A 13425-nucleotide genomic window follows, 5' to 3' on the forward strand; every position below is an offset into this window, starting at 1 on the left:
AGCACTTTGAATCGGGCCCGGAAATGGACTGGCAGCCAGTGCAGCTGGAAAAGTACTGGCGTAATATGAGCTCGCAGGCCAGTCCCTGTTAACAATCTTGCTGCCCTATTTTGGACCAGCTGAAGTTTCCGGACCGTTTTCAAAGGCCTGCCTCTCCTGCCCAAGTGAGAGAGAAAGCCAGGTGCTTGGGTCTCTCTTCTCCTCTTGTCAAACCCCTTTTTTACAGGGCACCTTGGGCTCCCCTTTAGCCAAGCTAAAGTTAAGAGAGTGAATGAGTTCTGATGATCTAAAAAACCAAACAGATATAGAAAGACGGTACAGATTATGAATGGCAAAGCAGGGGAATAATAAAAACCCGGCAAGACTTTGGAGACTGTACAGAATCAGATTAAAAATTTCAAATTTTGTGGGTTGAAAATCATGAAAAACCCAGCAAGATTGTAGAGACTACAGATAATGAATTACAAACTCTAAGAGGGGAAATCATGAAAAATCCAGCTACATGGAGATAGACTATACAGACACTACCTGATATATTAAAAAAAAAGAAAAGCAACAGCCATCAGTGAATTTTTTGAACAATGCGTTGGCATGCCATGATTGATTTGATTTGTTATTGTTTATAATTAATACCTCACTGCAACAGTGTGTGTGGTTTAGTCGCTTGCAGCCTGGCTTCTTGCTCGCTTGTCCTCATGATACTGGCTGTTCATACTATGCCTGTCCTTCCCCTTGTCAGCAGCTTGGCTAAAGGGGAGCCCAAGGTGCACTGTAAAAAAGGGGTTTGACAAGAGGAGAAGAGAGACCCAAGCACCTGGCTTTCTCTCTCACTTGGGCAGGACAGGCAGACAGATGTGCCAGCAGGAGAAGCAGACGGTGACTCTGACCCAGAGCTTGGCTGGCTGAGTAGGTGTGGATGTGTGGCAGCCTGGCATTAAGCAGCAGTGGCACTGCCACTGAGGCAAAGCAAGAGAAAGCAGCTGCAGATGGCAGGACCCGACCAGACTGGAAAGGAAGGGGACATAAGAGTTCCTGTTGGCTTTGCTACTGAGGCAAGAAAGCCAAACTCAGGTGACTGCAGCAGGTGAGCGTACAGGGGTGGGGTGGGGGGCTGACACAACAGAAAACATATAAGCAGTGGCGGTGGCAGCAATGCTGCTGCACAAGAACAAAGCAAGCCAAGAAATGGCTATGGAGAGCAGGAAGGGGTGGCCACAATCCACCACCCTTCCTATGTTCTGCCAACTCAAATGGGGCAGACTGAGGCCAGAGACCTTGGAGAGCTGCTGCCAGTCACCCTTGGGTTAGACTGTGGCGTTATTCAGTATAGGGCAGGCTCATCCATTCACACATACTCAGCTGAAGGTTAAGTTCAAGAACAGGCAGAGTTTTTACATAAAAATGTAAAAACAGGCCTGCGGGATCAATCTTGTTTCCCACAGTGGCCAACCGGATAACACCGGGAAGCCCATAAGGAGGTCTGCAGACTTTTCCTTCTCCTGCCCATTGAATGGGCACATGGCCAAGCTTGTTGTGCACTAGTACTAATCTCCAGCATGCACAAGAGGAGTTATTTTTAATAAAATTACTGGCTTCTCCTTAACAGCTCTGACACAATCTTAAGATTTTCTGCAACGGCAAGGGAAATAAACATGTTTGTACCATTTTGGTGCATTACGTCAAAATATTAAAATGTCACAATTACCACCATTAACACTTGATCCCAGAGCTCCTCAGCCTAGTTGTTTCTCTTTGCTCATCTTCCCAACCCAGCAGCCTGTCAAAACTTAACAAGTTCCTCTTTGCCTCTCTCTTTAATCACACCATCTCACTAGGTCCCCTGACCAATCAATGAACCCTGACCCCAGGATTCCAGTGGGTTCTTCCCCAAGGGATAACATAAAATAATTGTAACATATTGTTTGCAGTTTAAACATCCATATAAATTAAAGCAATCACTGTAACTAGGAATGTATGAGAATTTCATTTTTGTTTGCAAAATATGCGAGCACGCTCTGTTTGAAGCCCTGAATGTGAATGCGAGCACGTGTCCACCGAAAATGTTTGCAAATTGCTTGCATTTGATTTGAACAAATTTCCCAGTTCAATTTCCTGTTGACTGATTTCCCTGTAGACTGAATCAGCCTGGCTTTACTTGATGGAGGAAACTTGTGCAAATTAAGAAATGTGCACAAATTTCACATTCTATCACTGCCTGACTTGCACAATTTCCCCATTTGCACACAGCAAGCAGCGATTGCAAACACATACAGGAATCAGGCACAAGATGAGCAGTGAGACAATATTCAGAGAATCCTAGTGATCTCGAACATCGCTCGCTCACCCATCCCTAATTATAACCAAAAACCAAGAAGTTTAGATTGAAATATTCTGTATACATTCCAGCAACTACATGAGCACAACAATGCTTTATTTAGAACATCAGGGAGTTTCATTGAGTCATATAAAATTACCTTCAAGCCAAAACATCACTTCTTACTGTTGCATAAAGTGAATTCAGATAACAATACAACTGTTTTAGGCATTACTATATGGAATAAGAGACAAGCTGCACAAATGCCACTTTAAATTCTTGCTGAACAGCCAATTCAAAGGGAAGGATAACCATCTTCTGTAAAACACTGGAAAAAATTAGTCTTCCCATGCTTGGATCTTCTGGGTTAATCCTTCCCTGCTGGCACATGGAAACAGCAAATTCTGTAGCTAATTTAGGCATATTCTCTCCTCTGTGCCCTTTGGCTGGAAATGAGTTAACTGACTGTAACAAATTGGAGTCTGGAGCTGTGAAGCTACCACTGAATGCAGCAAAAGAGGTCACAAGGAGAATGGACAATACCCTCATTCGATGGTAGGGCAGAATCACAGAGATGCTACTCAGAAAGCAGGACTATTTTTTATTTTATTTTTTGCCTGAGCACCAATGAATTTTGTTAGCAGTAGCTGCAACTAAGGATGAGAATGTAACTTTTAAAAAATAATCTTCCAAGAAAACAATGCATACAGGTTTTGGCAGTACTGAACTCTTTCTCTGCATTTAATGACTTAAAAGGTATCATACTGAAAGTATGTTTTGCCACCTTATTACTAAATTCTTTTTCTAAACTAAACTACAATCTTATTGCCAGATAAGAACTAGGCCAGAGCCTTTCAGTTTCCAGCTGGATCTCTTAACTTCTTACCGTGTTGTAAACTGAGTAGGCCGATAGGACATGGAACAAAGCTTGTTGCCTATACAAAAAAAAAAAAGATTGCTGTAAGAATGGCACAGAGTGGGGTCTCAATGACAAGGTTTGGACAACACACCGTGACTTGTGGGTTATTTAACCTATGACAACATGTGGCACCCATGGGAATCAGATTGCATATCCAGTCCCTACTCGGGTTGTGTCTTACAAACTCAGCGAGCGTGAGTTATGCAAAGGTTAAACAATCCTCACATAACCTTAAAACAGACCATGGGTTATGCGAGGGTTGTTTAACCCTCACATAACCCATGCCCACCTGGTTCACATGACACAACAACCCCCAAGCTGGGGTTGCATATTCAAAATGGTAGCCTCATGCACCCCAGCCTCACTATGGGTTAAATAACCCACGGTGGTCTGTCGTGCCATGTGGACAGCCCAAATGTCACATTTTCAGCAACAATTTTATAAATCAGCCAATAGTTCTTTATTTGTAGTGTTTCAGAAGAAGAGTATTGTAACTATAAAGCAAATAGGAAATAGCAGAAGCACTGGCATGCTGCACAATGGGTTGCTGGCTCTGATGTAGTCTGCCAATTCTTGCCTTCCAGCCTACCTGCTGAAGTAGGGAACTTTAGCTAGACTGAGAAAGAGGGAGAGCAGGTGGATTGCAGAAACACCATGATGGATTTGGGATGAGAAACTGTTGCTCAACATGAGTGCCTTGCTATCACTGAGCGAAAAAACTCATTCTCGCTAGGATATTGCAACCTAATTCTGTATGAAGATTTTAATTATACTGTTGCACATTGAGGCCAACTGAGCTATGTATACGCAGTCCCAGTTTTCATTGACGTGGTAAATCTGAGTCTGGACTGTACTACCTTCAGCCTGCAGCTAGGAGCTCACATGACTGAATGCTCCCCCCCTACAAAAACATTCCTCTACACAGAAAGCTAAACATCAGGGAAGAAGGTTCTCGCCTAGCCTTCTATCTGGAATGCTAGTATTCATGTGCAGGAAGCGTTTTATTTTGTAGGGAAGCATTCAGTCATGTGAGCTCCCAGCTCCTCACGTGGGTGGCAATCTGAAGTGGTACATGTTTACTGCCTCAGTGAGGGGATGAACTACATGTTACACAAAAGTTCCATGTCACTTTCTCCCAGTGCTTTGGTTCTTTTTCTTTTTTCATCAAAAGCAGCCACCTGAAGCTGGTGGGGTGTTCCTAGCTTGTTAGTTGAAAGCGGAAGCAACAAGTGCGTGGGAGGCAGTATGCATGATCACTGCTGCTCAGCCTTGACAACCTATCGTTTAAACAACCCATGGACCTTCGTAACATGCAAAATGAAATTGCCATTACGTGTGAACCAAGTCACCGAGATATAAGGGTTATGGAAGGCCAAGTCCTTATGACGTTTCTAAAGGAACTTCAAAAGTGACATCATTCTCATTCTACAGATGGTGAAATTAAACAGGGGCCAGACCCCCTCAAGACAAAAAAAAATCTGGATGTCCTGGAACTAAAGCACACTCTGATCCAAACTTCTTTTGAATGCGTCTTTCAAAGGTTAATCCTTGCCCCCACCCTCTGAAAGGGGAATAGAGATGTCTGGATCTTTAACTCTCTTTGTTTATGTTTATTTACTATACTTTATTATTTTGTTTCATTAAGCTGTTTTCCTAGAATATAAATATAGTACACAGGTTTTTAATTAACAGCCTACTCTTAATTAACCATCTCTCTGCCAGCCCTGCAGAGATCTGCTCATTATGTTTTAATTTATATTGTTCCCTTAGATTCGTCAACAAACAATTGTAGCAGCTGGACAAAGGATCTGAGGGTTGCGCGAGTGGACTTCTGTTCACACAGTGTGACTTTCCCCCTTCCTTTCCTCCACTCTGCGCATGCACTGCAAATCTGTTCCGGAAGGTCCCCCAATCATTTGGAACAGATTCAGTGGGTACAGAGGTGGGAGGGGAAATCTGTTCTGCCAGCAGTGTCTATTCTGCTGATGGATGGACACCAATGGATACAACCCAGAGATAAAATGTATTTAAATATGATGTGTAAATGGGAAAGGTCCATGTATGAGAAACTCACTTCACTCCATAGCGATCCCGGAACATGATGTGGTTTCGAAAGGTGCGATTGACATCCAGGTCTATCTGCTTGATTTCTGATGAGAAACTCTTGGCTTGTTCTTTCATTTTCTGGATGAAGAAAGATGGGTCAAAGCATTCAAAACCTTTTAAAATATAACAGATATCCAAGGAGATGGATCCATCTCCCCCCCCCCCCGCACACACACTTAAAAAAAAAAGGAAAAGGAAACAGGACTCGCCATTTCATTTCTAATGGCATATGCTCAAATGGATTTCATCCTCTTAGGATACTTCCAGACAGAGGGCTCCTAATACTACCAATCTCTGTTATTGAGCTGTAAGCTAGAATTGGAAATAAAATTAACTATCCTCAGTTCAGAGGTCTTGCACTTTTTTTGGTGTGTGTATCTCCTGATGTTCAGTCCACACAATGGGCATGGCATACCTGTGTGGGCAGAATTCTCTCCTCCCCTTTCCCTACCCCCCCCATTGGTCACAACACACACCTTTCTCCCAGCACTTTGAAGCACCATTATAGCACCCTGTTTTGTGTGCACGTTTTCTTAGTTTTTGAAATAACTCAATTGTAAACAAAACAAATTAAGTTGTTCTTTTAAAAGAGTGCCTGCAGCACAGGGCAAGAGGATTACAGCTAAGCTTACCTCTAAGTAAACCTTGTTACAGATCAGGTGGCATGTACCCTCAGTTTCACCGGAGTCTCTAGTCTAGTCAATTTCATAACCAGATCTAATCAGACAACCCAAACTAATCAGTTTCACAACAAGAAAACTTGATAACTTGGTTTTCCCTGCATGTTACTTGCACTTTCTACCATAGCTTAATTCTGAGTAAATTAATAAATAGTGCCTGCAGCACAGAGCTAGTGGACTGCAGCCTTTCAGCAGGAATCTACACATCTGTACTGAGAGGTAAACACTGCTGTTTTCAATGTAATCTACTAATTAAATAGCTAATTGAAGACTGTGGATTGAGGAAACCTCATTCCAGAAAGCAATTAATTAAGCTGAGAGCTAGTAGATCAGGGGAAAGGTTGCAGTGCAGGATATGAAATGGCTCTGAAACTGGAAATGCATGGCAAGCAATAGAGAAAGGAGGGGCACCCCAAACACATCATTCACATTCCTCAGGGACAACTCATCAATTGCACACTTTTCTATCCATATCTGCAAAAGAGACTGCATTGCTATTCTGCTATTTCCCTCCTTAATAGATTTGCAGGAAGAAAAAAGACAGAGGAAGCACCATGTGAGGATTACAATTGGTTTACAATGTCATCTGGACCCCCCTATATAATTGCATGAACAATGCATGATGATTGCATATTAAAAACCTCATCTGGAAGTACCTTTACTCAAGATCAAAAGGGAAGGAATAAGATTTGTTTTCTTTCTTCACCAGTTCCATCACTATGAAACCAGTAATGAGAGAGAAATGAGAAGCACGTAGTCTCAAGACAATTAGCTTACCATCCTTGCACTAAGGGCCAAACTACCTGTGATAATTAATGGAATCTGAGTAGGCATGGAGGGTGTCTTTAATCTTTTCCTTCCCTGCTTTACAGAAGAAAATCCCTCCTCTTCAAGCTAGCATTTGCTTGGGTGGGGTGGGGTGGGAGGAATCCCCCCATTTTGGACCTAGTAAGGAAGCTTCTTGTTACTGATGAATGTCATATACCCCAAAGAAGCAGCCTTTTGGTTTTAAAGATACATACAACAAAAATTGCTGATTAATGTTGATACACAAATTTGGAATAATCTAGTAATCTGATTAGAGGAGGTTCCAGTAAATAAAACCCACCACTATGATACATTAGGTATGTGAAACTTGGAAAAATGTTCTTCTGTCATTCAGATATCCCTAGGGTATACCAAGCTAATACATTATTCCAATGCAGGTAAACATTTTGAAGGACATTACATTTATTGATGGGGCTAACTGTCATGATGATGTATGCAGACTATGACAAACTGTAACATCCCCCCCCCACACACACACACACACCCTACCAGATCATTAAAGGCAGAATCCTATGCAAGTTTAGACAGAAAAAAGGCCTACAACTCCCAGCATGCCCAGCCAGCCATGCTGGGAGTTGTAGGCCTTTTTTTCTGTCTAAACTTGCATAGGATTGTGCTCTTAGTATTTCAAGAGTCTTTGTACACCAACCCACATATTTTTTATATAAGAGTAAAATTCTTCTTCGAACTGTAGGTCGCTTCCCATGTTATGATTTTCACTCAAGGAAATATGCCTGAAAGTTCACGATATTATATATAAGCATGTCTATTTGCATACCAGACCCCCAAATTTTCAACAGACTTGTGGCTGCCTCTCAAATGAGCACATGTATAACACATACTTTCACTGATGGAAGTGACATGCAGATGCTCCCAGTGAACGATCATAATGAAGGAAATAGCCAGAGTTTGCAAAATGGATTGCTGTTAGAGAAGGAACAGGATGGGGGAGGCATGAGCCCTGATCCTGAGATGCATATGGGAAGATGCATATGGGAAGACTTGTGATTGCAGCAGAGCTTACAGGATCTGGGTATGACACTTTAGCCAAGATAAAAACAAACATGAAGCTTTGTTTCTCATGGCAAGATGTATAAAATATTTTGGGAGACTGACTTCACATGAAACCTATGCTCCTGTATTCATTTATGAAAACGTTTCCTCTGGCTCCAACTTTCTTCTAGATCATGAAAAGCTAATTGCTGGCCTCAGGTGGCACCAAGGATGAGGAGGATTATGAAGAGCTGATATCTGGGATTTGTGTCCATGGAAAGCCTATTATACCATGAGTTCCTTGTTTATTGCAGACCCCTCAGGAGCTTAGTTAAACTGCTTGTGACTTTTGTTTATTCTGATCACTTGCTGTGAGACATGGCCAGGTGGGAACAACTTGGCAGTGGCCGAGATAATTATGCCAAGAAGAAGCCTCTTATTCTGCCCTGCTGGCTAGCATGATCTATTCTATTTCCTTTAACTTCTCACACCATTATGAATTGGCTGGACTTTACAACTAGTCAAGCACAAATATTAATAAGCAATTAGTATTAATTTTCTCCTTAACTGAAAACGTATTAGAAATACTTGAGGCTACTGGATGGCATTACTTAATCTTGCTATGCTTAACTTTTAGAGTGTCACCTATGGGCTAGCCTTAATGCTTCAATTGTTGAAAATAGCACAAAGATGCTTTAACACAGGTCCTTAGCTGTAAATCCAATTCTCCTGAATAGGATGCCTTGAAAATATAACTTCTTTAGTTAGTGGAAGTAGTTACTGGAAAACACAGGGACCTGTGCCCTGCCTTGCTTGGGGCTCCAAGAGTTGCTTCCACAGCATTCTTTCATTTGTTCATAGGTAGCATATATGCAGCAACTGTCTGTAAATTTTTGTAAGAACTGGTTTCATTAAGTTGTTTTGTAGCCAACTGGAGTCTTATGTCCACTGTTCAGGATGCAATGGATAGGCCAATAAAAGGTAGTTTAGGACTCAAAAGGCAAATTGATGAATTCTTGCTCATCACACATCCTCCGCAGGAAAGAAGCTGTTTGGATTTTAAATGTTATTCATCAAATACTTCTACAGAAGGGGGCTACAGAGAAAGAGCAGAAGGATTCCATGGAGATTTTATTGTGACTCCTGTTGTCAGCTCCACTCTGTGCTGAAGTATCTGCTGAGGGTCAGAGTGAGCATGTCTTCAGAAAGCATGTGGCAGTTACGTGCTGTCTGTCAAGCTTCAAATCCTGGTCCATTTTTAATGGTGAATCATGCATATAATTTAGGTAATGATAAGGCCTATTTTCTAAGCTGCTTTTGTTTATTTTCATTAATCAATACCTCTCTTTTTTAAAATACAGAACTGACTGTGGAAATGGTGCCTTTGCTTTGGAGAGAAGCATCTTTGTTATTATTAATAAGTTATGAGATCTAAGACTAAGCTATGGAAAAGGGCTTGAAGAAAACATGACAGCCAAAAGGGTTTCAGAAGAACAGGAATCTAAGTGATCCTCTTGCATCTGTGATATGCCTGCTTTTATAACATGAATTCTTCCAGTGGTGGCAGGGAGAAACTGTCATGGTTCCACGCTTACAGTTCCACAGGATTTGCAAAACACTGCTAGTGGGATGTTCGCTACCGAGGAAAAACAGACAGCTAATTAGAATGCACAGAGAAGCCACTCATGGGTGCCAGGTGGTCAATGATATATGATGAGGCCAGGACCGCCCAGAGGAATCTGGTGGCCCGCAGCAATGGAATTTGGGACACAACACAAACAGTTGCAATAAAAAATCCTCAGTTTTCAAAATTGCCTTGGTGTCAGGGTGGAAACTGAGCCCATAGAGCCGCAGAGCAGTTCTGATTCTGAGGAAGAACAGCAATCTGTGGGAGAGGAGCTTGCTCATCTCTCACAAGCACAGCAGCTGGCAGAGATTCCTCCTGCCAGCATTCCTGAGAGAGATAGCGACCCTGGCAGTGAGAGGGCAGGGGAGGGGGGCTTGCTGGACGCTCGGCGCAGACGCAGGGAGCGGCGACAGATGGAGGGCGCGGAAAGGAGGCGCTCTGCTTGTTTGGCGCTAAAACAGCGGTCATGTCCCGAGGACCCAAGGGTAAGAGGGAGGATCTTTCCATAGCCCATAAGTTCAGAGTCTTCCCGCGGTTCTCCTTCAAACGGGGACCAACTGCCTTACCTGGAGCTTATGCTACTTTGCTATCTACCCCAGTGCAGTTCCTTGCTTAGTCGCTAGTTATTTGTATCTGTAAGAGTCATTAAGTAATAAAAGAATAAAGCCTTGGAAAGAATCCTCGTTGTCTGTGTCTTGAGTTGGCTATTGGAGGGGACTGTAAGAGGCAGCTAGGGCGCTCCTGACATTTGGCCCATGTGAATGGCTCGCATTTTATTTTTTAAAAAATCTTGTCAGGTCCCCCTCTGTTGTGTGGGGACCCGGGGCAAACTGCTCCTGGATGGGGCAATCAAAGTGCCCAGTAGAAGAGCAGATATTGGAAGAGCAGATATTGATCTTGGGGGAAAAAAAGCCATGCCTATGTGCTGAGATGAAATGATAGGTGATTATTATGTATACACACACACACACAGACACACACACTCTTATAAAAACTGCAGATGGCAAACACCATCTTAAAAGAAGCATTCTCCACATAAGAGTAATGTTTCTTCAAAGATGGTACCTGCTACAACATGTGTACATCAATAAAAAGTATGCTTCTTGCTTCAGAAGTATTGGGTTGGATTCACACTAAGTCAGTTGCACTTAAATCCCATTGATAACTAAGTTAAATCATGACTAACTTTTCACACTGATTTCAATGGAAACTAAGTCCAACTAACTTAGTCTGATCCAATCCACTGTTTTAATCCACATGTAAATGTATTCGAATTTAATAGAGTAATCAATTAAAGTGTCTTTGATTGGATTGCAGTCCTAGTATTTTGCATCAAATATTGACTTCAACAGTCACATGCTATGAATTCAAAGAAGCTACTTTTTGATTTCAACTGTAATATGATTTCCTTTTGACTTTTTTTTCAGGGCAGAGCACAAATGTATAGTTCATGCTATACCTTTCCCAGAGAGGTTTGTATTTAACTGAGGTGAGGCAATATGACAAAACCAACATGAGTTTATAAAGGAGATCCTGTAATATGCACATTTGTTTAAATGAGAATTAACTGACTGGCTTTTTAACTATTGAACAGGTATATTTAGGGCTTTGTTTCAAAGAATCTTGCATTTTTATCTTAAGTTTTCCCCCCACAGTAAATGCATATTTTTTATTTATTGCTTACAGTCTGCATGTTTTCCCTCAAGGTTGTGCTTTTGTGGTTAGGATAAACCCAGTTTTCGAACATTAAGTTTTGTGTTTGGGAAAATACAATTCTTCCTCCAGATAGCAATTAATTACTATTTAATTGCTGTGTGGAATGTGATTACAAAAGTGTCATGATTACCTACTCAATACTTTTGGTCACATAACTGATGATGAGATACTAGCATCTGATAAGTGTTTTTTAACAAGCTTTTGTCTCATTTATTCATTACACTGCCGCTGTACAACTTGAGCATGGGAGAGTTCATTTGCTCTTTTTAAAGTGAAGAACACCAAGCATATCTTTCACTTTTGAATCAAAGTACCCTAAAATGCTGAAATCCAGGGGAAAAAAAGCAACCATGAGGTTGGTCATTGCTCCAACATGCTTTGCACTTCTGTGCTATAGACCACAAAAGATGCCTTCCTTACCTCATACTTTCCTTCATTCTCCATCTTAATCTTTTCAACGTCCAGCAAGAGTGACCAGACCTGGCCTCGCACCTGGAGGGGAATCCCTTTATAAACTCTGCGGAACATCTACAAAGTTTTAAACAATTTCTTAAAATACAACCTTCTAAGAGATATGTATATTTCTCAAATTCAGCAAATACTGTAGTAGCTTGATGATCCATAGATAAGGGTACCAAGTCATTCTGAAGTTAGCTGTCTCCTCTTACATTTTCACTCTTAGCTCAGTTTCCTTCAGAAGCTGCAAGCTGGCATGGTTAGCAGCAATCATATGCATAGTACATGGGGTACGGTTACCCTTGAAAGACCAGGTCCGCAGCTTGGGGGTCATCTTAGACTCCCAGCTGTCCATGGAAGCTCAGGTGTCAGCTGTGAGCCGGACAGCGCTGTACCAACTCCATCTGATACGGCGGCTGCGCCCCTACCTTCCTGACCATCTGCTCCCATCGGTAGTACATGCCCTGGTCTCCTCTCATTTAGACTACTGTAATGCGCTGTACGTGGGGTTACCCTTGAAGACAGTTCAGAAGCTGCAGCTGGTACAGAACACAGCGGCTCGCTTGATTAAAGGCAGCCGCCAGCGAGATCACATCACTCCAGTGCTGAAGGAGCTGCACTGGCTACCAGTTGTTTTCCGGGCCAAATTCAAGGTGTTGGTTTTGACCTTTAAAACCCTATACGGTTCCAGCCCAGCCTATCTCAAGGAGCGCCTCCAGCAACACCAGATAGGCCGCTCAACAAGATCAGCCTCGGATGGCCTTCTCTCTGTCCCATCAGCCAGGACAGCTAGGCTGGTGAGGACGAGGGAGAAGGCCTACTCTGTGATGGCCCCCACTCTGTGGAACTCCCTCCCTAGAGAACTCCGCCATGCCCCCTCTTTAATGAGCTTCCACCATGCATTAAAAACATGGTTGTTCAGGCAGGCATTTGGGGTGGGCTAGGGTAATTTTAGGAATGTGATGTTTTTAACGTTGAATTTTATTGTATAAACTGTTTTTACATCGCCCAGAGTGGCTGGGTGACCGGCCAGATGGGCGATTAATACATTTAATAAATAAATAATAGGAAAAGAGAATGTGCTTTATTGTTTGAAATATAGCATTAGTAGTCTTTTTCACAGTGAATATTCTCACTGGGCAGCTTATTTGTATGACTCCATAAAGTTTGGGTTAATGCTGTGTCGAAAATTTCTCCCACTTTTTTTCAACCGTTCTCATTCAATTTGATAGAAGAGAAATTGCTTTCAAAAAGAAATTCAATTAACCCATAGTGTTTGGGCTTGAGCATCATGGAGCAACCTCTGATTGGGCCAATCCGAGATTGCATATTTAAAGAGACAGCAGCACGCACCCAACACATGCCTTAGCAAATCATGGGTTAATTAATTAACAATTTGCCACTGTTACATGCAAACTGGGTCATTATTTCATTTAACATAATTTATTTTATTTCTAATTGGAAAGAGGAACAAGGAACTATGCAAGGCACTGAAACCCTACTGACTGTCCACTGAAAATCCTATCTACCCCCCACCCAGCTTCTAAGATTTCACCAGACCTACATAAAGACTAGACATTTTTCACACACGCACAAAGATACACACATTTAGATGCTTTGGATGCTGAATTCTATGCTCACTACCAAATTCTATGCTTGCATGGTGTGATCTCTGAATTCTGTGTATAATTCCTAGCTGGCTAGGAATGTTACTGATTCTAAAATAAAATACTTGGCTTTAAAAAATGAAAAAAATAAAATGGATTGGGGAAGGGAAATATTACAT

At 42.0% G+C, this 13425-nt stretch overlaps 1 protein-coding gene across 7 annotated transcripts in view; it reads right to left on the reverse strand.

The window, feature by feature from the left end:
* The window catches only part of LOC146357860 (uncharacterized), a 136675-nt gene that overhangs the window by 12216 nt on the left and 111034 nt on the right, over positions 1 to 13425 (reverse strand). For 3 of the 7 annotated variants that reach the window (XM_084857303.1, XM_084857312.1, XM_084857348.1), the window contains 3 exons: positions 11604 to 11711; positions 5308 to 5417; positions 3201 to 3249 (listed from right to left, as the gene is read on the reverse strand). In XM_084857303.1, the coding sequence (XP_084713429.1) occupies positions 3201 to 3249; positions 5308 to 5417; positions 11604 to 11711 (267 nt within the window). The remainder of the gene's footprint in view (positions 1 to 3200; positions 3250 to 5307; positions 5418 to 11603; positions 11712 to 13425) is intronic. The other 4 variants (XM_084857329.1, XM_084857321.1, XM_084857357.1 and 1 more) reach the window with 2 other exon arrangements.

The sequence above is a fragment of the Heloderma suspectum genome, chromosome 1 (assembly GCF_057233095.1).
Source record: "Heloderma suspectum isolate Gila_16-S chromosome 1, 16-S_ref, whole genome shotgun sequence".
In the NCBI taxonomy this organism is placed as follows: domain Eukaryota; kingdom Metazoa; phylum Chordata; class Lepidosauria; order Squamata; family Helodermatidae; genus Heloderma; species Heloderma suspectum.